Genomic DNA, 22,795 nt, shown 5'->3' with positions numbered 1-22,795 from the left:
TACTCTACGCAAGTACGTGAACGCAGACGCACCTTGCTACATAAGCTCGATTTCACGCGCCGTTGCGTTGTGAAATGTGTCAGTGCTCAGTTCATAACCCAATGCAAGTACACGCTGAATTCTCAACATTGCAGCAAGGGGCGCTAGTGCAGATTTTTTCTTTCGATCAACAACTGTCATTGCAGACTCGGGCAGCAATTTGAGTTTAAGGTTTTCAAAATATATATATAACTTTTTTGTCCCCAGTCCATTCAAATGAACTTGTTTTTTCTCCATGTCTCTCCCCACTCCTCAACTATTGACTCATCTACCGCATCCGGGCTGCATCCAAAAACGTAGGCAGCTGACTGTTATTGGCTTAACTGACAGCTGTTTTGAATGAATGGAACTCTTAAGGCCCAAACATACTGTACGCAAGTACATGAACGCAGATGCAGTCCATTCAAACAAACGTGATTTTCTCCGTGTCCATGTCCCCACTTCTCAACTATCGACTCACCTACCACATCCGGTTTCATGGTCGCACCTAAAAAATCTATTACCCCCTTGTGGTGTGAGGTTTGTAACCGCCAGAGCAACGCAAGAGTGCACGTAATGTACGTACAAAGGGACCACGCGTTGGCCATGCGTTGGCCAAGCACTCGCATCTGCGTTAGCGTACTTGCGTGTAGTTTGTTTCGGCCTTTATTTTCATATTTCGCTTTTGATCCTTTTAATCCCATTTTAGCTTGTGTACAAATGTACAAATTACCAATTCTATCAATATATATGATGGTTTAAATGTGTGTATTCACACATTTATTACACGGTTGAGTGAGTGAGCGCTACACACATTAACCAGAGAGAAGTTGTACTGTTGTTTTTCCCTCATCTTTGCAATGTATGATTAGAAATAATGTTTCTTTTTATCTTTTTGATCATCAACAGACTGTAAATAACAAAGGATTTTAAAAGAGAAATGAAATGAAAATGGGGTGCCTGGGTCTCATCTTTGGATACAAAATACACGGAACGAAGCAAAAGGAAAAAAAAAAATTCTATAATAGTCTATGTGTTGACTAGCATGTAGACATATTTATTGTACACATTCTCAAATTCAAATCTACAAGCTCTCGAGTTCTGCCCCACTTTTACCTTCTAACAGACGTCCAACAGGCTTGTAACTGGTCTGTAGGCTTGCTTTAAAATGGAGAATGTTGAGAAGGAACAATCCGTGGAACAGTTTAACCAAAATCAGAGTTGACGTCGTTAAATGCTATGTCAATGACATTCCTAGGCTCAACTAAAGTGATAGTGACAGCGTAATCATGACAGATCTGGACCCACTCAGAGATCATTTAGCACTTCTATTGAAATGAATGGGAGAAATTGGTATGCTCAACCAAGTAGTGCTGAGCGCCCAACGGTCAACGGATGTTGAAAGGAAGTCCCGCCGTACAGTTAAAAGAGCCAATCGCCGTTTAGATGCATCACCTGTCAAGTAACTAGAACATGCATGCGCATTAGCTATTTTTTTTTTTTTTTTTTTTGCGTAATATGAGGTAAAGAATCACAATTATTCCAGTATTTTCATATTTATTGGTGATTTTAAATATGTTCTTTGATCATAATCTTGACCAACCGTTTTTGAGATTTTGGTCTTTCTCCATTCAAGTAGATGGGAGCTGCACTGGCATGACTGGAAATAGCCTCACAAGTGCGTTCCAAAGATGGCCGACAATGGACTGACTTGTTAGAAAGACTTTGACCCACTACAGCGAAATAAGGTCAATTTCTTTCAGGGTGCTCACAAGACACAACACGCTGTTAAAGACGAGACTTAATCCAGCTTCCTAATCGCTGCCACCTTGTTCAGTAAAAGCATTGCGGCGATCAAGTTCTTCTTCGCCACTACACAAGCTCTGGCGAGTAAAATCTGAATTTTTACTTGCCAGTGGCTAATAAAAATCACGTAGCGTGAAATTTGGTCTCAAATGCGAGTGATTTACTCGCTATGTAGAGGGCTGCCCATTTACTTCGATTGTAAGTAACCTAACAATAACCTAGATTTGTGCTTTTTTTTTTTTTTTTTTTTTTTTTTTAAGAAAATGATGTTTAAATCTTTTTTTTTTTTTTGGAAATCAACATTATGCCACAAATGCCAGTCACTTGAGCTAAACTTGTATTGAACCAAGAATATTCCTTTAAGAAACTTATTTTTTGCAGTGTTTCATTTTCCACCCTTGTTAGATGACGGTTTAGATCAAATTTACTGCCAATGTCGGTGTAACGCTTAAATATGGGAAAGGAGGAAGCTGGGATCGGCTTGACAAACACATTGACATTTAATAACACTTTTCAGCATACAAAGAAACAAAAACACGCACTGCTTTTCAGCCAGCTGCGTCAAATCATAAAGACATTCAGACACATGGACAAGCTTCGTACATCTCTCTTCCATCTGCCGCTGTCTCTTCTTCTTAAATACTTCCGCTGCCCCTCTCTGGCACACAGGTGGAAGTTATTTGCCACTTATCTTCCCGGCCTCGCTCTGCCCAGATGCCGCTCGGCTCTGCCCTGTTCACCACATACCCCCATTGCTGAACTCAGGTCGGGGATTTCTCTGGCCTGTAACCTAATACTCCCCCATTTCTAGGGAGGGAGCATTGATGGGTCACACCGGTCTCCGTATCCGACCTGTGCATGCCTGGGAGGGGGGAACAGGGTGAAAGAGAGGAGAAAGGGAAGGGGGGGTGGGGGCAGGAATAACAAAAGGGAGAGAGAAAGCAGAGAGGAGAGAGAGAGGAGCTCGCCAGCCCCAGATACACTGTTGAGTGGTCCTCAGCCCGCTGTCCTGCTTCCATCCGCGAAGCCGGGTGATGGCACTGGACCCCTTAGCCGTTCCTTCCGGTTGAAGTGGGGCTTCAGCACCACCAGATTGAACACTCCCTCGGCATCACGACCCCCAGTCAGCAACAACTCCTTGGACGGCTCATCCTTCCTCCTTCCTGGATTTTGGCACCAGTGAAACGCTTAAAGATGGGAAAGGAGGAAGCTGGGACCGGCTTTACAAACACATAGACATTTAATAACACTTATCAGCGTCCAAAGAAACAAAAACACGCACTGCTTTTCTGCCAGCTGCGTCAAACCCTGTTCACCACAGTCGGTCTTGAATGTGACACAAATGACATTTGCGTAATTAACAGCAGAACTGAGACTTTTTAGAACCATTACTGAAACAATTTTGCCAACTGTTTCATTTGTGAATCATTGGAAAGTCCAAATTCTAGCTTATTTTATCATTTGCTCAATACTGCTGTAATTTATGCACAAGAACTCTAGAAAAACACAGCGAAAGAAAGTGAGACTTTGAGGAAAGCAAAGTAGCAAGCAGTGGAGATAAAGATACACTTACTGTATGTTTTATGAGCTAATGGAACCATACTGTCACGCCTTAATATTATATCCACCTGCTGTGTGTTTGGCCGGCATGGAGGAAATATATTCCCCCGAGGGAGAGTCAACAAGGGGCGGCACTGTGATTCAAGATTACACCCGGAAAAGGATGCTCGCCACAAGATTAATAGCGGGATTTTCTAAGAGCAATAGCTTGACTCCCCTGTAATATCTCTTGTCCTCTTCCATCTCTCCTTGTACTGTTTTCAGCTCCTCCCTTCTGGATTTGTATGTCTCTTTTTTCCTCTCATTTTCTTTTTTTGTAGAGCTCTCTTTAGGGACATTTATGGAATTTTTCCAGATAGAGGAAATTAGCAGGAAATGCCCTGGAGGAAAGAGTATTTGTGGGTTGTTTTTACGCCGTTAATGCAGTTTGGGAAATTGGAACGCTACAGGGGTTGTTCATGTGATTATATTTGTCATCTCTTGGGTCGCATCAGGGATTTTCAGTCCAAAAAGTAACCTCATAAGACCCCGTTTCTGAAAGTGGTTTTGGTTGCCAATGCCAAGGATACAATGTACACACAATATAAAGGGATGTTTGCTTACAGAGGAACAAACACACACGGTGTCACTGTGTTTTGTCAGAAATGTTTAGTGCGAATGTGTTTGCTGAGAGGGCTCAGAAAGGTTCCTCGCCGTGAATGTCAGGTTCCACTGTAGTTCTTTATAGTGCTATGTTCAAAGCTTTGATTCTTTGTTTGTCATTTTTATTTTATCTTGAGAGAAAAGCACATGCAGAAACAAGTGTATCCCCCTCAAAAGAATCTCTCATTTTTAATAAAGGAATATCACCTCAAATCTAAAAGAAACATTGCCGTTCCACGTGCCTTCATCAACTGTGCATTTATTAGATTATTGCATGTAGAGAATGAGACGATGTGCATAGCAAGTATTAAATTTCCCCCCCCCTTTTTTTTTTTCTTTTTTCTTTTTTTCAAGAAGAATACTTACTAAATGAGATGTATGCCATGATGTCATTATATATTTCATGAGTAGTTACTCATTTGCAGATAGTGTCTCGGCAAGATCTCTACAATGTCCAGAGCTGTTTTTATCAGTTTTTATAACTGTTATCCATTGTATTCATGATTTTTTTAAGCCTTTGAATATAGTTTCAAAAAGCTTAAAAACACATACAAATTGATTTGCAAGTAATCTTTTACAATGCAGACAAATTGAGCAAATCTTTTATAAAGATATTACCTGAATTGCTTAGGTTCTGATATTTTCAGCTATAACAATTCAGTTTGATCTCATTATTATTCATAGATATTTTCACGTAGCATTTAAACGTACATTTTTGTACATGTAGATGGATGCAATATGTACAATATGGACGTATTGAAAGAGCATCTAAAACAAAAAAATATATTTTATTGTGTTTACATTTATGTATTTTGAAATGGAAAATATTTCTGAATCCTTTATAATATAAATAAATTACATCTTTATTATTTTATAGATATTTTAGATCCTTTACCCTACCCCTAAATATAACTTTTCAACAATATAAAAAAGAATCATAACAGGCAAATAATTATACAATTATTATACAAAATTCCATTGTGAAATGTTAATTATTTTGATTATTTTGTTTTTATTAAAGACTACTCAATTCAATTGGATGGAATTTTGTTATGAAATTAAAATGCATAAATCTTAAAATTATTTTTTGAATGTACAATATACTATTTTATATATATTTTAAAGTTGATAATCCAGCACCTCCCGCTAAATCCGAAGCCTAACCATTTCTTAACAATATATGACAAAATTGTAAATCCAATACAATAATAGAATTAATACTCTCATCCACAGTGGAACAGAGTTTTCCTCTATTGGAAAAAAAGAGACTTTCAAAAACGCTCTCTAGTACTGCATACTTTGAAAAAGATGACATTAGGAAACGGAAAACAGAGTTTTGTGCCTAAATCGTGGCCTAAATCATTTCAACCATGTGGACTGTGGGCGTGGCCTAAATGAGTTGAAAAATGCCATTCCCTGTTGACTTTTTAAGACCGTTTCATAAAGCATGAAATCAGTTGGCAATTGATGAGATAAGTTATTGTAGTGGTTGTAGATGCATCAGAGGAATGTCTTATGCGCAGTTACACTTTCTGAAAGAAACACTACAATGCTTTTTATCCTCTTTATCAGAATATTCAGTCAGAGAAAGAAGCATTGAAGGAGGGAAGAGAGAAGACACCAAAGTACCAGCGAACAGAAGACGGCTTCATCAGAATAGGTGAGCACATACACATACTACACCAGCTCTGAACTGCACGCTAAATATAGCAGCATGATTTGGCCCATAAACAACGCTCACGCTCTTATGAAGCATGTGCTGGCCAAACAGAGTAAAGGTGAGCTCTGCCAGCTTGTTCCTGGAATGACACAATGATTCAGACTCCGGTGCCACTGACTCACTGATTATTAATCAACTATTATAGATGGATGTTTGATCTCAGTTTTGCGTTGTTTTGTGGTGTGTTTTAGTGTTTTTCTGAGGCTTTAGCTTAAACATCTGTTTAATTCCCTTTCTTTCTTTCTTTCCTTTCCTTCTTTCTTTCCTTCACTTCCTTCCTTAATTGTTTCTTTCATTTCTTTCTCTTTTTCTTTCCTTCTTTCCTCCTTTCTTTCCTTCCTTATTTCTGTCTCTTCCTTTCTTTCCTTCTTTCTATCTTTCCTTTCTTTCTTTCCTTCTGTCTCTTTCTTTCCTTCCTTCATTTTCTTTCTTTCCTTCTGTCTGTCTTTCTTTCCTTCTTTCTTTCCTTTCTTCGTTTTCTTTCTTTCTTTCCTTCTTTCCTTCCTTAATTCTTCTTTAATTATTTCCTTTTTTCCTCCTTTCCTTCCTTATTTCTATCTTTCCTTTCTTTCTTTCCTTCTTTCTATCTTTCCTTTATTTATTTCCTTCCTTCCTTACTTCCTTAATTGTTTCTTTCATTTATTTCTCTTATTATTTCCTCCTTTCTTTCCTTCTTTCTTTCTTTCTTTCCCTTCTGTCTATCTTTCTTTCTTTCCTTCCTTCATTTCCTTTTTTTTCTTTCCTTCCTTAATTGTTTTTCATTTATCTTTTTCTTTCCTTTCTTTTTTCTTCCTTAATTCTTTCTTCAATTTCTTTCTTTCCTTCATCTTTTCTTTCCTTTTTTCTTTTTTTCATTCCTTAATTGTTTCTTTCATTTATCTTTTTCTTTCCTCCTTTTCTTCTTTCTATCTTTCCTTCTTTCCTTCCTTCTTTCCTTCCTTCCTTACTTCCTTAATTGTTTTTTTCATTTATTTATCTTTTTCTTCCCTCCTTTCTTTCCTTCCTTATTTCTTTCTTTCTTTCCTTCTTTCTTTCCTTCTGTCTCTTTCTTTCCTTCTTTCTTTCTTTCCTTCTTTCCTTCTTTAATTCTTTCTTTAATTTCTTTCCTTCTTTCCTCCTTTTTTCTTTCCTTCTTTAATTGTTTTTCATTTATCTTTTTCTTTCCTTTCTTTTCTTCCTTAATTCTTTCTTTAATTTCTTTCTTTCCTTCTTTCTTTCCTTCATCTTTTCTTTCCTTTTTTCTTTTTTCATTCCTTAATTGTTTCTTTCATTTATTTCTTTTTCTTTCCTCCTTTCCTTCTTTCTATCTTTTCTTTCTTTCTATCATTCCTTTCTTTATTTCCTTCTGTCATTATTTCCTTCTTTCCTTTGTTTTCTTTCTTTCCTTCTTTCCTTTCTTTTTCTTCCTTAATTCTTTCTTTAATTTCTTCCTTTCTTTCCTTTTTTCCTTCTTTCTTTCCTTCATCTTTTCTTTCCTTTTTTCCTTTTTTATTTTTTCCTTCATTAATTGTTTCTTTCATTTATTTCTCTTTTTCTTTCCTCCTTTCCTTCTTTCTATCTTTTCTTTCTTTCTTTCCTCCTTTCCTTTTCTCCATACATTCTTTTCTTTCCTTCCTTAATTTTTTCTTTAATTTATTTCTTTTTTCTTTCTTTCCTTCAATCATTCCTTATTTTTCTTTCTTTATTTCTTTTTTCCCTCCTTTCTAAATGAATTTGAAATCATTAATTTTAATATTTATCACCTTATCTTACATGTTGTATGGTTGTTTATTGTGTGTGTGTGTGTGTGTACTTGTTTGAGTGTTTAATGAGACACTTCACATGCTTTTAACTTTTTGTGTTAAGAGACTTCTTCTGAAATCATAAATTACAGTAAGCACTCTCTCTCAATGGTCTCACAGTGAGAGCGATAAAAATCTAATAATGGTTTGTTTTTCCACTGAATCAATTAAAATAAAAAAACTTGCCACAATCTGCCACAGCCTCTTATTCCCCACATCTCAAAATACTTTTTATGAAAATATTTATCAAGAGATTGTCTAATGAAATAAAGCCTCTCACAGTGCTGTATTCATGCTTTCTGTAGGACGGTTTGAGAACGGTATAGCTGAGGGGGAGGTAGACGCTTCCTTTGGTCCGTTAGAGGCGTTTCGGCTCTCGGTCCTCACTGACTCTCCTGTGTGGGTAACTCTCAGCGAGGTACAGTACATGATGACTATTCACCATCTGCTGCTCATTCACAAGAGATGGATGAATAGACAGGACTGGTGTTCATGTTGTAACATGCCTGCTATTCTTTTAATGGGGAAGATGGTTTTTATGTACCTCATTATTTGTCATCATGTTGCTTTTAATTAAGCAATAAGGTTAGACACTGACACTATGCTACATTGTGAATAGTCACGGCTAAAGAGCATTATTTGGCATGACATACAGTGAAGTAAATATTCATTGTGATAGCAGAGCCTTGAGTTCCATTGCTTTTATTAAGCAAATCTGCTAAGTGCCATCCTTGAAGATATAGTCCCTGAGAGGTTAACATTTGTGTGTGCAGTGACATGGTAAACAGGAGTTTCACATCATAACTGTACATTTATTTTAACAAGGCTTGAACGCTGTATTAACCAATCAGCATTCAGGACCAGAACTGTCCATTTTATAATGCTCACTGTTCAATGGTGGTTCAGTAATGTAATTTGCAAACAAATCATTAAAATTTAGAGATGTTTTTCATGAACTAGTTTAATCTCACATTCACAATTACTATTACATGAATGAATCTCACAAAACTTGTCAAAAAATGTCATTTTTATTACCGTAATGCATCCAAATGCACACACAAGCATGTGCACACAAATAGAATATGTTTATTATATAATAAATATATTACTACAATGATTTATAAATATCCTAAAATTAAAAAATAAATCTTTGTTTTTTTACATTACAGTAGTGAAAATTGGAGAAAAAAAAATGTGCAATACAGTAATGATAATTTAGTGAGGAAATATATTAAATTGTCATGAAAGTAATGTCATTAATGGTCCTAAAATGTTATTTATTTTCTAAATAAAACATTGAATCTAACTAATTTGATTTATAATTCAATTAATACATTTATAACAAAAATACTACAATAAGAAATAAAAAATATAAATCTTTGAATTTCATGTAAAATTGGATCTGGACATATTTTTGTGAGATCGACTGATTCTTACCATTTTTGACTGTCAAAACTTTCTCTTTACAGATATTTATCAAGAAAGCAGATTGACGGATGTTGAACAATACTTCATGACTTGATTGGACGCTCTGGTGCAAGATGCCCTCTGCTCAGCACCTCCACAGGAGCGCTTGCCGTGACTTTCTTTAGCTTGGTCCAATAGTGCCAATTGCTGGTGACAAGCTGTTATAGCAGGGTAGAAAATGCCAGCCACTGGCTCATTCAGAGTGGTCACACACAAAGACAGCTCGTCGGTCATGAGACGCGCCGCAGTGGCTGACAGATGACTGATGACGCTGTATTTTGTAAATTGTATTTATATGTATATATGCCCATGGTTCGGTCTATGTAATTACACTGGTATATTGTCAAGGGTTTCCTGAATGGTCGTGCCCGTGACAGTAAATACTTTATGATGTTCAACAGATGCTGCTTTTGGAATGGAAGACTCTTTCCTACTCGAGATACAATTTTCAAAGTTCAATTTGTGTTGCTAATTAATTGACAAATAATTCTATTTAGGCTTTTCCAAATTGTGTGTTTTATTGTATTTATTATGATACATGAAATGAACACACAGGTATATGGCCAAATATGGGTTTGTTGTTCGTTTACAGGCCTATAACGTGTCCAAAGTCAGTCCAAATAATTATAATATAATGACAGAGTAAAATTTATTGCAGCTAGAGTATGCTGCAAAACTGTTTCTTCTAAAAACTGAAATTGCTGGACTTGTGATAATTAAAAGAAAACAGTTAAAACAAAAAAGGGAAGCCGTCATTTTTGTTACTATTTTTTAATTTCCAACCAAATTTTGTTAAACCAAATGATGATTTCCCTCTCTCTCGCTCTCTGTTAGCATTTTGCCTTAATGTGACGGTGGGCATTAGCATGGTGGCAGAATATTGTATTAGACCTGGTAAGGTAACCAGAAATTGTATGATTATATAGAGATGGATACATAGACCAACATCCTGTCAGAAACAGTAATGTTTACGTCACATCTACAGCTTGAATTCTATGTATCGCAACATGAATCAATCCAATGGTATTTAGACTAATGTGACTATTAATGTTCATCACATGCTACACAGATGTGTCAAGAGTCCTTATTTACTTGTAATTGCCTTAAAATGAACCTGTATTTTTCTTTGAGTCAGTTGAGCAGTTGAGTCTGTATAAAAAAAGCCACTGGTAACACAGTAAGCTGGAAGGTCAGCACATTTCCCTTCATACACTGACAGCGAGAAACAAGAAAAGTTCAAAAGGTAACTTCATCTGACCTGCAATGAAGCTACTAAATCAACAATGTTTGTTTTACAAGAGGGTCGCCTGTTTCGAGCAGTGAAGAACCATCAACATTCACTGCCCCTTCATGTAGTCACCTGATTAGCGGATTTGATACATGAACTTAGATGGAAAATGTAATGCTCTTGTTAACTGAACAGAATAAAGTTAAAAGTCCAAACTTGATTTTCAGTGTTTAAATGTCATTAAGATGAAATACAGTCAGGATTGTAGTGTAGAACATTCCAGATTCTGCTCTACTTTCAAAGTCGTTTTTTGAGTCTGTGTGCACCAGGAAATGTTATTTATGTTTAAAAAAACAAACAATTCTTTATGTCTTACATGCAATTTTTTGTATATTATTTTTTTGTATCTCTTCATACAGCAGAAGTGTTTATTCTACCAGGAATCCAAATCAAGAAAAAAAACAGATTAGATATTTTAACAGTATGCTTATAACCTCCTGTTTGAGCGTTTAGCAAAATGGTTTGCTATTTGAGTGTCACAGAACTGGTACCTTTGTTGTACTTTGTATTATTTACACCGATCAGCCACAACATTAAAACCACCTGCCTGGGGGGCCTGGGTAGTTCAGTGAGTATTGACGGGTCTCCTAAGCAACCAAATTGGCCCGTTTTGCTAGGGAGGGTAGAGTCACATTGGGGTAACCTCCTTGTGGTCACTATAATGTGGTTCTCGCTCTTGGTGGGGTGCGTGGTGAGTTGTGCGTGGATGCCGCGGAGAATAGCGTGGGCCTCCACACGTGCTACGTCTCCGCGGTAATGCACTCAACAAACCACGTGATAAGATGCGCAGATTAACGCGGAGGCAACTGAGATTCGTCCTCCGCCACCCGGATTGAGGCGAGTCACTATGCCATCACTACGCCACCACAAGGACTTAGAGCGCATTGGGAATTGGGCATTCCAAATTGGGGAGAAAAGGGGAGAGGAAAAAAAACACCTGCCTAATATTGTGTAGGCCCCCCTCGTGCCACCAAAACAGACTTTGTCTGTTCGAACTAGTCTGGCCATTCTCTGTTTACCTCTCACATCAACAAGCATTTCTGTCTGCAGAGCTGCCACTCACTGGATGTTTTTTGTTTTTGGCACCATTCTGAGTAAATTCTATTGTGTGTGAAAATCCCAGGAGATCAGCAGTTACAGAAATACTCAAACCAGCCCATCTGGCACCAACAATCATCCATGTGGTTATCTAATCAGACAATCGTGTGGCTGCAGTGCATTGCATAAAATCATGCAGATACGGGTCAGGAGCTTCAGTTAATGTTCACATCAACCATCAGAATGGGGTAAAAATGTGATCTCAGTGATTTGGAGTGTAGCATGATTGTTGGTTCTGTAACTGCTGATCTCCTGGGCTTTTTCTCAACACAATTGTACAATATCATCTCAGAGTACTATTCTGAGATGCGGGTTGGCGTTGTTTTGGCAACACGAGGCGGACCTACACAATATTAGGTAGGTGGTTTTAATGTGGCTGATCGGTGTATATAAATCATGTTTAATTTTAGTTACAGTCCAATCTGACAATGGTAATAAACACATAATCTCTTAAAAGGATAGTTAACTGAAAACTGAAAATTCTTTCATCATTTACTTACCCTCCCAGATGTGTATGAATGCAAATTATGATTTTTAGAAGAATATCTCAGTCCTGTAGTTCCTCACAATTCCAGTGAATGGTAGCCAGGTCTTTGAAGCTCCAAAAAGTACATAAAGGCAGCATAAAAGTAATCCATACAACTTCAGTGGTTAAATCCATGTCTTCTGAAGCGATATGATAGGTGTGGGTGAGAAACAGATTAAAATGTAAGTCCTTTTTAACTGTAAAGTCTCCTCACTGTCCAGAAGGTGGCGATATGCATGAAGAATGCGAATTGCCAAAATCAAAAGAAGAATGTGAAAGTGAATTTATGAAAAAAGGACTTAAATATTAATCTGTTTCTCACCCACACCTATCATATCATTTAGGAAGACATGGATTTAACCACTGGAGTCTTATGGATTACTTTTAGATTGTCTTTATGTGCTTTTTGGAGCTTGAAAGTTCTAGCCACCATTCACTTGCATTGTGAGGACCAACAGAGCAGAAATATTCTTATAAAAATCTAATTTTTGTATATTCTGCAGAAGAAAGTAATACACATCTGGGATGGCATGAGGGTGAGTAAATGATGAAAGAATTTTCAGTTTTGGGAACTGTCCCTGTAATTTCCATGATTCTCCCAGGCCTGGAAATCCCTATTTTAAAATTTCCTGATATTCCAGGTTTTCTATAACTGTAGGAATCCAAATAATTGATAACCTTCATACCCCACCCTTTTTAAATATGTATTCTCATTGTACCTTTATTAAATGTCTGGCAAACATTTGAGGTATCCTTAGAAGTGAGTGTCATAATAAAGAAGGTAGCAAGTTTCACTAGTTTAGCCCTTGATGGCTGCCCTACCTGTCTCAGTGTCCTGAAGTCGATCAGCTGATCTAAATTTTGATTGCACGTTGGGACACTTGTAGACTTAAAGATGTTGGTTGCGACAGCAGTTTTAGTCTTCACTCAGCTAAAGACTGATCGTTGTGACTGTTATAGCCTACTTAAAATAGTAAATAACTGAAAATTATCAACCATCTTTTCATTTATTAATACACCACTGGTTGTTGGAAGTGAATTGTGCTGTAGAAAATATGTAAATAAAGTAAAAAAAAATAAATAAATATATATATATATATATATATATATATATATATATATATATATATATATATATATATATATATATATATAATGTTTTTATTGTGTGAAAATAATTGTAAAAATTAATTTTTACTCATTTTGATTTTCAATACTTTGCACATTAAAAAAAACTGCTGTAAAATATGAAATATAAGCAATTTATTTCTACTTTGTTTCTCAATACACTGTATAAAACTTAATTTTAAAAAATTCTATAAACCTGTGTGATCCATTAATAACTACTAATACAAACAATTTAAATGATATGCTTTGGCTTGTCATTTATATAAGACGACCAAAGACTGCTCTACACAAATTATTAGTATGTGGTTTCATACAACAAATAAAAAGCATTAAAACGTATAATTTAAACACATTAAGATGAGAAACAGCCTGTGGTAGCAGTTGATCATTTTTATTTTAAAACAACATTTACAAGACCGCATATAGTATGCCACACTGGCTGATAAATGACCAAAATCACCAGCAGTATTAGGCAAGAACAAACAAAATAAGGTGATTATTGGGTGAGAAGTATAACAAAGAGGTATATAAATATACACATAAATAATATTTTGTAATTATGATGCTGATATTAAGTCATCCCAAACACGTTATATAATGTTGAACACTTCCATTTATACTACAATAAATATATGCTTCACTTTCGTTTCACTATCTGATTATAATAAATAACTTGTGTTGAAAAGCTTCCCTTGACGTCATCACGGCGAAAATACACCTATAGCTCGGGCCGGGGGGGGGGGTGTGGCTCTTGATCGTGATGAATTCTGGGATACATTTAGCCTGAAAGACCGCTCCGAAGCGGTACTCGCACTAGTGTGGATTTAGTGCGGGTTAAGTGCACTGAGCTTTGGCATGTTCCGGGACAGTCTTGAACGCTTACTTCCTGTCGCGTGCACGCGCACTCAAGTGGCCAAGACCGCAAGTGTGGGTATCGAGACAGGGTCTATATCCGCAAACTCGACGGCCAATCAGCGGTGTCCACGAGGTGCAGGTCCGAGGCGGAGACTTAAGTTCATGACAAACATAAAGTCTGTACAATCATAATCGCGCATTATGCAAGGGGCGTGTCCGCACTGATGATAGTAGCCAATCGGATCACGTAAGAGGCGGGGCTTCAGTTTCGAGATTCATCGCGCATAGTCGCACGTGATGCGCTAGAGTCACAGGCGGAGAGCTGCATTAGTGCGCAGGGGTGAGTATACTAAATCAGCAAATCTGAGCCATAATAACAGCTGTATGGCATTGTAATGCATGCAGGCCGTATTTAACTGAGGGTTTATTTTAAGCCGAGCGGGAATAGATGGTTTATCTAGAGGTTATTAGTGTAGAACTCTGAAATGTGTGTGGATCTAAAGGCCAGCTAAGGATTGTGCTAAGCTAACTGAAACAGGTGTCAATGAAATCTGTCATATCACACAAACTTATTGTATGTTATTGATCATGTGATTTTAGTGCATATTAGGTACAATCTAATGCTGTAAAATGAATAGGAAATGTAGTTCTTGTGGTCTTATCTAATGAAAGGGGTGGGTAATGCACACAGATTTGTGACTGGATTTATTTTTGTTTGGTTTAATATGATCAGAACCATCTTAGGTTGCTTCAGATTTATTTATGCATATATGATGTTTAATTATGAGATTATAAGCGTGTACTGTGGCATACAAAGTTAGAAATGTTCCTTTAAATGCATCATGCGTGCATTGGCAGGTGTTATGTATTTCTATATTTTATGTAGAATATATTGTATATTATATAAATATATTGTTGTAGTAAGATCTGTTTGCGTTGATTTTCATACTTTGATCTTAGGTTATGAGGCTCTGCTGACAGTTTTATATGCAGTGATCAAATATCACTCAGTGTTGTCTTTTGCTTTCAGTTCTAGTATGTAAATGGATGTTTCTGGAATAGCCTTGGTGTGTGTGGGTGTGTTTTTTTGGGGGGGGGTGCGTGGGTGTGTTTTTTGGGGGGGGGGGGGTGGTGAGTGTGTTTTTGGGGGGTGTGTGTGAGTGTGTTTTTGGGGGGTGTGTGTGTTTGGGGGGGTATAAAAGACTAACTGGCTGAACTAGAGCAGCACGTCAGTTGAACCAGTTCGAGTCACTTCCGCCCTTTAAGAGAGGAGAGCTGGAGGTCAAGTAAGAGATACTCTGGCATTTACAGGGTCCACTAACTTGAAAAATGATTTAATTATAACACAAAACCAGAAAAATATTGGTTCACTTAGTATAAAACTCCTCCTTTCCATGTATTAAAGGGCATGCAAATGAATCTAGCAAGAAAATTGTTCTCACCCAACTGTGTATTTTGTTAACATGTAACTAACACATTGCGTTTAGTGCTTTAACCTTTGTATTTTTAACAAAACCAAATGATTTCTGGTGGAAATGATCTCATCAACACTTTCTTAAAGGAATAGTTAACCCACAAATGGTAATTGTTATTATTTACTCACCATCATGTTGTTCCAAACCCATGGAACACAAAAGAAAAATTCTGCATGGCATAACAATGAAATCATTTTCATTTCTGGGTGTACTATCTCTTAAAACATTTATCAGTGTGCCTAGTTGTGGATATTCACAAACTAGGTTAGGAAAATTATCAACAGGCTTTTATCTGTTCACTTTTATGGCCTGTATTCTGCTTTGAGGCATCATGTCGCAGTTCACTGGCGCACTTTTGGCTGGCAAAATAGTGTGTTGAAGATCTGTGATGCCTTCCCCCAACGTCTCCACTTCAGATCTGTTGCATTTGAGTGTAAAGAGGCTTAGCCATGTGTTCTTGAAGTGTGTGCATTCACCATTCATTGCTTCATTGAACTAACCCCTATTTGTGCCTTGCTGGGACCACCAAATGTGGCTTAACCACACCAGATAGGATAAGTCTGACATAATGACTACCTGCCCTGGGCAATCATTAAACTAGCAGTTTGGGGTGATGTATAACTAAAACGTAAGGAAATATGTACAGAAAGCCAGTTATTATCACAAACCCACTTAGGCCTATAGGGTTTATTAATAATCACTTGAAGTTGCACTTTTATTTCATTTATTTATATGGCTACTTACCAAGTATTTAAATGGGAATATTGATTTGAGTTGAAATGATTGTATTATGTGAGAAGAATGAAGAATACATAGCAAAGCTATGTAGGTTGCCTGTGACAAAGGTCAATTATACAGTTCAGCGGGCATTACACAGAAATTGTTGACTGCAGAAACCTGCAATTGGCCTATTAGAATGAATTATTACTGAGACCCGTGTAATAAAATGTTATCGACCAGTTATGGCTCCCATGTGTTTGTGTTAAACACAACACAGGCTGATCAGATGTGCTGATAAGGGAGGATGAGTCCATGGCTGTGCGTTTCATCAACATGTGCTGTCACAGGTCTGATGGATCACCTATGTTCAATCAGCACAGCAGATCTCTCCCCAAACTGAATTTAGAGCAGCTAGCTGTCTGTTAGCACTGCCATGCTGAATGTCTTTCTCTTTCAATCACAGTTGTTTGTTTTAAAGGAGGCAGTATGGAGTTGGTACAGTCCTGACCTTCTGTGCATACTAGCACCTCTAGCCCTCATGAGTAGGGGTGGGTAAAAATTTAGATTTTCCGATGCATGGCGATCTTCATCTGAATCTGATATCGATTCTGAAATCCCAAGATCAATGCGAAATACAATAAGAGGAAATCACTCAAATTTGCGCTATGCGGCTAAAATGTATCTATTTGGCAACTGGTTTGTAAATGTATAGATTTCACTCATCAGTGATTGTGCAGTATAGTGGTGGAGGATTCAGCAGCGATATCCTTTCACTGTGTGTTGAGAGTAAAAGTTGTTCCGTGGAATGCGTGTCCAAAGACAAGATCCACACGACCCATTGTCATTGAATAATGTCTCTTTTAATACCCTTTCTGTTTTCTACAATCAGTTGTTGTTCAAAAACAACAAAAAGTAAACATTTAATTCTAGTCATGCATAGCACGGATGAGAAAAAGCCATTCGACTCCTCCCTAGGTAACATGCACTCATCTACAGACACTCTTTACAGAAATGCCGGTTTTGATATAGAGACAGTACCGGTTTTAGCACGTGTTCAACAAATCAATGTAAATACTTATATACTTATGCTTCTTATGCAATTAAACAATAAACATGTAACAAAAAATTATATGTTATTAAAAAGGCAAAATGCGACCAAAATTATGAAAAACTAATAAAATATAGTTAGAAAAATGTATAATTTTATAATATAGGGGGGTCTGGGTAGTTCAGCGAGTATTGGCGCTGACTACCACCCCTGGAGTCGCGAGTTTGAATCCAGGATGTGCTGAGTGACTCTAGCCAGGTCTCCTAAGCAACCAAATTGGCCCGGTTGCTAGGGAGGGTAGAGTCACATGGGGTAAACTCCTCGTGGTCGCTATAATGTGGTTCTCGCTCTCAGTGGGGCGTGTGGTGAGTTGCGCGTGGATGCCACGGAAAATAGCATGGGCGTCCACATGCGCTACGTCTCCGCGGTAACGCGCTCAACAAGCCACATGATAAGATGTGCGGATTGACTGTCTCGGACGCGGAGGCAACTGAGATTCATCCTCCGCCACCCGGATTGAGGCGAGTCACTACACCACCACGAGGACTAATAATTTCATAATGTACCTAGTGAAAATGTCCCATGTAACTAACGGCATTAGCTGGTAAATAATTCCATATGTAAGCAAAAGGGACATTATAACTGAAATATATCCATATGAACTGATTTTGAATCGAATTCAGAATCGAATTGAGAACTTGTGAAGCGAATTGGGAAATCTTTATCAATACCCAGCCCGACTCATGACACATGCTACACCTTCTAATGATCATTCAAAGGAAATATTTTTAACATCTAAAACATGACACCTGTCGTCTTTAAAGGGTTCGTTTATCCGAAAATGAAAATTCTGCCATTTACTCACCTTTGTGTTGTTCCAAACCTGTATGGCTTAAAATTAAAATTAAGTAAACAACATCAGTTAATGCTGTCAACAGAAGCATATACCATCGATTAACTCACTCGGAGCTCACAGTACATTTGTCTTTACAGGTTTGAATGTTATCATTAAAAACCAGTTCCCCTATGGAAAAATGAATGGGATTTTACTTTCAGAACCAGACTGTTCTGCTTTTCTAGCATCTCATTTGTTTGATAGAATAACTTATCGCTCTTATAACATACCGGTCGTAATATAAAAATAGTGTTGTATCAATATTTTGAGGGGCCGGCTGCAAGGTGAGAGCTCGCCAGCTTTCCAAATGCCATTCAGTCTGTCTGGCAGTGTGCAACAATCTGTGTGACTATCACACTATTGATTAATCTGTGATTGATGCCGTTTTCCTCCGCAAGTGTTTTGTGATGGCCTCCATTTAACCAGTGTTGGCGTGCTGTGGTGAGATGGAACCTTTTTTTTTTTTTTTGCTCTGATGTTAATGTTCAATGCAGATTAGCCATGTAGTGCTGATTAAAAGGGCTGGTATTGGTATGTTGTATGAAATCACTTTACCCCTGGAGATGATCAGGGGCATTAGGGTGACTGTTATGGGGCTTTTCCACTGCACAGTACAGCTCAACTCGACTCGACTCTGCTCGCTTTTTGGGGGATTTCCACTGTGGATAGTACCTGTTACCTGATACGTTTTTTAGTACCCCCTCAGTCGAGGTTCCAAGCGGGCCGAGCCGATACTTAATGTGAGGTCAAAACCCTGCAGATCACTGACTGGTCAGAGAGAATCGTCACTACCAGCGTCACTGGATTTGCGACACGGGACATCAACCTGCTAGTTTTAAAGTTAGCAACAGCGACAGCAATATCATTTGTTCACGCGACTTTCGAATTGTAAAAAGAAATGGCTGTGCGCAAAACCACGCCGTGGTCAATAAACGAGGTGCAGACGTTCCTCTCGTTAGTGACGAACGAAACGAAAAAGTCTTTCAGGAAGTGTCTCAGCTGTTGGCCGCACACGGCTACCACCGGCCTACCAACAGTGTAGGGAAAAGTTAAAAAAACTTAAGTGACTACAGAACCATCAAGGACCACAACAGCCGGAGTGGTTCAAACAGAAGAAAGTGGAAGTGGTTTGACCAAATGGACGTTTTCTATGGCAATAGACCAGCGAGCAATGGGAGGGAGAGTGCCCTGGACTCGGCGTTGTTGGAGTCCACGATGGAGGATGGTACGTTTTGTTACATTAACTCTATATTCTGCTTGAAAGCTTCACTTTATTTAGTTGACCAACTACTGGAAAGCTTGCTTCTAAAACAACCAGGCCAATTTAACTATTACACTTGTGTAAAATCACCATGCAACAACTGCTTTATGCAGCACAATGAGCTAGAAGCTAACAGCTAGCGGTCGTGTTATTGTTTATGGTCAGTAATGTTTGTGTCGCGTTTAAGATGATGTCACGGCAATAGAGGCGGTGCAGCTATGACGATCAGCCTATAATCCCACACACGTTGAGGCGGCACTAAACTGCAGTGGAAAAGCAAGCTCAGAAAAGTAAAGCGACCAGAGCAGAGTCGAGTCGAACCGTAACGTGCAGTGGAAAAGTGCCATTAGTGGAGCAACAGATGGGTCAGGATTGGTGTATTCTGGAACCCTCATCCCAATATAATACTGTCTATACACACATTCTCACAAAGCCCTCACGGAGCCCCCAGGGATCCTCAGCTCTAGTGTCATGTCATCTTCAAGTGAATTTCTCAGAGTACACTGAGAAGAAATACCACATACTGTTTAAATTTTTCTTTTAATGTAACACCATGCTTGAATTAGTCTGAACTCAATGACTTTTGTATTACTAACATGTTTCTACTGAACTGATGCAATAGTTCAGCAGCACACCAACGGAATATCAAATTTATTTGAGTTATATTTTTATATATATATACACTATATTGCCAAAAGTATTCACTCACCCATCCAAATAATTGAATTCAGGTGTTCCAATCACTTCCATGGCCACAGGTGTATAAAATGAAGCACCTAGGCATGCAGACTGCTTCTACAAACATTTGTGAAAGAATGGGCTGCTCTCAGGAGCTCAGTGAATTCCAGCGTGGTACTGTGATAGGATGCCACCTGTGCAACAGTCGTGAAATTTCCTCGCTACTAAATATTCCACAGTCAACTGTCAGTGGTATTATAACAAAGTGGAAGCGATTGGGAATGACAGCAACTCAGCCACGAAGTGGTAGGCCACATAAAATGACAGAGCGGGGTCAGCGGATGCTGAGGCGCATAGTGCGCAGAGGTCGCCAACTTTCTGCAGAGTCAATCGCTACAGACCTCCAAAGTTCATGTGGCCTTCAGATTAGCTCAAGAACAGTGCGTAGAGAGCTTCATGGAATGGGTTTCCATGGCCGAGCAGCTGCATCCAAGCCATACATCACCAAGTGCAATGCAAAGCGTCGGATGCAGTGGTGTAAAGCACGCCGCCACTGGACTCTAGAGCAGTGGAGACGCATTCTCTGGAGTGACGAATCAAGCTTCTCCATCTGGCAATCTGATGGACGAGTCTGGGTTTGGCGGTTGCCAGGAGAACGGTACTTGTCTGACTGCATTGTGCCAACTGTGAAGTTTGGTGGAGGGGGGATTATGGTGTGGGGTTGTTTTTCAGGAGCTGGGCTTGGCCCCTTAGTTCCAGTGAAAGGAACTCTGAATGCTTCAGCATACCAAGAGATTTTGGACAATTCCATGCTCCCAACTTTGTGGGAACAGTTTGGGGATGCCCCTTCCTGTTCCAACATGACTGCGCACCAGTGCACAAAGCAAGGTCCATAAAGACATGGATGAGCGAGTCTGGTATGGAAGAACTTGACTGGCCTGCACAGAGTCCTGACCTCAACCTGATAGAGCACCTTTGGGATGAATTAGAGCGAAGACTGCGAGCCAGGCCTTCTCGTCCAACATCAGTGTCTGACCTCACAAATGCGCTTCTGGAAGAATGGTCAAAAATTCCCATAAACACACTCCTAAACCTTGTGGAAAGCCTTCCCAGAAGAGTTGAAGCTGTTATAGCTGCAAAGGGTGGGCCAACGTCACATTAAACCCTATGGATTAAGAATGGGATGTCACTTAAGTTCATATGCGTCTAAAGGCAGATGAGCGAATACTTTTGGCAATATAGTGTATATATATTATATATAAAACTAAGCATTTTAAAAATTATATTTTAATTTTGTTTAACTTTACACACTTAAAAATAGGCCAAACTATTTTTTGAGCGAATTAGTGGTTGAACGAAATGGGTTTTCAGAAAGCTGATATAAAGATACCTGTAGAGAGGGGTGCCATATGAACGATATAAAGACAATATAGGCCTAACAAAATGCATTTTAATGAGGCCAAGTGAGACGTATACAAAATTGCTGAAATAAAAATTTAAAAAACACAGTATTTCATGGAATATTTACTCAAAATGTATTCAATTTAGGGATGCACCGATATGGAATTTCTGGGCAAATATCGTTAACCAATAAATCACCGCTCATTGTGGCTGATAGACAATAATTGAACTTTGCATTTAAATTGGAGCTACCAGCTAATTGTGACCAGGGAGAGGAGCTGCAAGCAAATAAAACGTTACAAATTATCGACGGTAATTCCACTATCGGTGCGATAATATTTTCATTTTCCCAGTTGTTGGTCAAAAATACATTTGCCACCGATATATCGTGCACAATAAAATTCAATGAGTTATTTTTACCAAGGCTGTCAGTCAATTTTTTAACCGATACACTGTATTTAACAAAAAAACAACGTAACATTGCAAACCTTTCCACAAATTTGCTGTAAGTTCGTATATTCACATGCAGCGCAGCTTTGTGTTGAATGGTTTGCTACAAATCATCCACTATTCACAAATAAAATATTTTTCAAATAAAATTAGGATTTTCAAGAGTGTAATTCAAGCCGGTACGATTATTGACCATTGTTTAGTTTTTACAAAATGGTCAAATATTGCCTTATCAGTTTGGCTTAATATTGGTCTGTCTCTGAAAACACATGTACATCACCAAGATGTCTGTTTGATATGTGTTTTCATCTGGAAGACATACATAAGATGTCTTTAAAACGTTTGATTTAGAATGTTTTTTGTTTTTTTTATCTTTTTAAGATGTTTAGTAGATATTATTAAAACCCTAATAGTACACGTACGTTACCCAGACATTTATTTGATGTGTGTGTGTTTACGTCTGAAAGATGATCAAATTGTTTGATCATCTGCGATGCATCTATAAGCGTTTCCTCGCGGATGTCAACAAGACATTCAGCAAATGTCTTTGAGACGTTTATGATTCAGAATGTTTGTAAATATGAGCTTTTTAAGATATTTAGCAGATAATTTGAATGTGATGCTTTTCAGATGAAATGCTTTTAAATGGAAATCCTGGAGATAAACGTGTGCTAAGGTAGGTTTTGTTTAGAAGGGGGTACTTATTATTGTTTATTTGTTTGTCGTTGTTTGCATAGAGCTCAGTGAAAGTCGTTTGCTGGGAGTAATTCTTGTTGTGTTTGGCTGCTGTGGCGATGTGTTGCTATCTGTTGGCACCTCTGGTCCAATCGTGCTAATCCCAAGTGTGTTAAGCTCATTAACGCAATGGCCTGTGGTGTACACTTATAATATATAAACAGTATAATGTACTGTATGTGTTTAAACACGGGTGTTGGACCTGATGTGTTGCCTGTGTATGATTTTTTTTGGTCTCTGGAA

At 38.1% G+C, this 22,795-nt stretch overlaps 2 protein-coding genes and 1 long non-coding RNA gene across 5 annotated transcripts in view; 2 read left to right on the top strand and 1 right to left on the bottom strand.

Annotated features, from left to right (window-relative positions):
• The window catches only part of mgat4b (alpha-1,3-mannosyl-glycoprotein 4-beta-N-acetylglucosaminyltransferase B), a 144,956-nt gene extending 134,514 nt beyond the window's left edge, over window positions 1–10,442 (top strand). Inside the window, exons 13-15 of one of the 2 annotated variants that reach the window (XM_051657540.1) lie at window positions 5,599–5,686; window positions 7,833–7,945; window positions 8,997–10,442. In XM_051657540.1, the coding sequence (XP_051513500.1) occupies window positions 5,599–5,686; window positions 7,833–7,945; window positions 8,997–9,020 (225 nt within the window). In that variant the 3' untranslated portion in view covers window positions 9,021–10,442. Of the gene's footprint in view, window positions 1–5,598; window positions 5,687–7,832; window positions 7,946–8,996 lie in introns of those variants that run through there. The other variant, XR_007893293.1, reaches the window with a different exon arrangement.
• LOC127417543 (uncharacterized) lies at window positions 2,048–5,604 on the bottom strand. Its single transcript, XR_007893294.1, has 2 exons — window positions 3,398–5,604; window positions 2,048–3,011 (listed from the first exon to the last, which is right to left on the bottom strand). It is a non-coding gene; the product is annotated as an uncharacterized LOC127417543 (long non-coding RNA).
• A 3,668-nt stretch (window positions 10,443–14,110) lies between the features above and the next one.
• The window catches only part of canx (calnexin), a 37,350-nt gene continuing 28,665 nt past the window's right edge, over window positions 14,111–22,795 (top strand). Inside the window, exon 1 of one of the 2 annotated variants that reach the window (XM_051657537.1) lies at window positions 14,111–14,229. The gene's annotated coding sequence lies outside the window, so the exon portion shown is untranslated. Of the gene's footprint in view, window positions 14,230–22,449; window positions 22,494–22,795 lie in introns of those variants that run through there. The other variant, XM_051657536.1, reaches the window with a different exon arrangement.

Source organism: Myxocyprinus asiaticus, chromosome 27 (genome assembly GCF_019703515.2).
Source record: "Myxocyprinus asiaticus isolate MX2 ecotype Aquarium Trade chromosome 27, UBuf_Myxa_2, whole genome shotgun sequence".
In the NCBI taxonomy this organism is placed as follows: domain Eukaryota; kingdom Metazoa; phylum Chordata; class Actinopteri; order Cypriniformes; family Catostomidae; genus Myxocyprinus; species Myxocyprinus asiaticus.
This window is presented reverse-complemented; position numbering and strand designations above follow the sequence as displayed.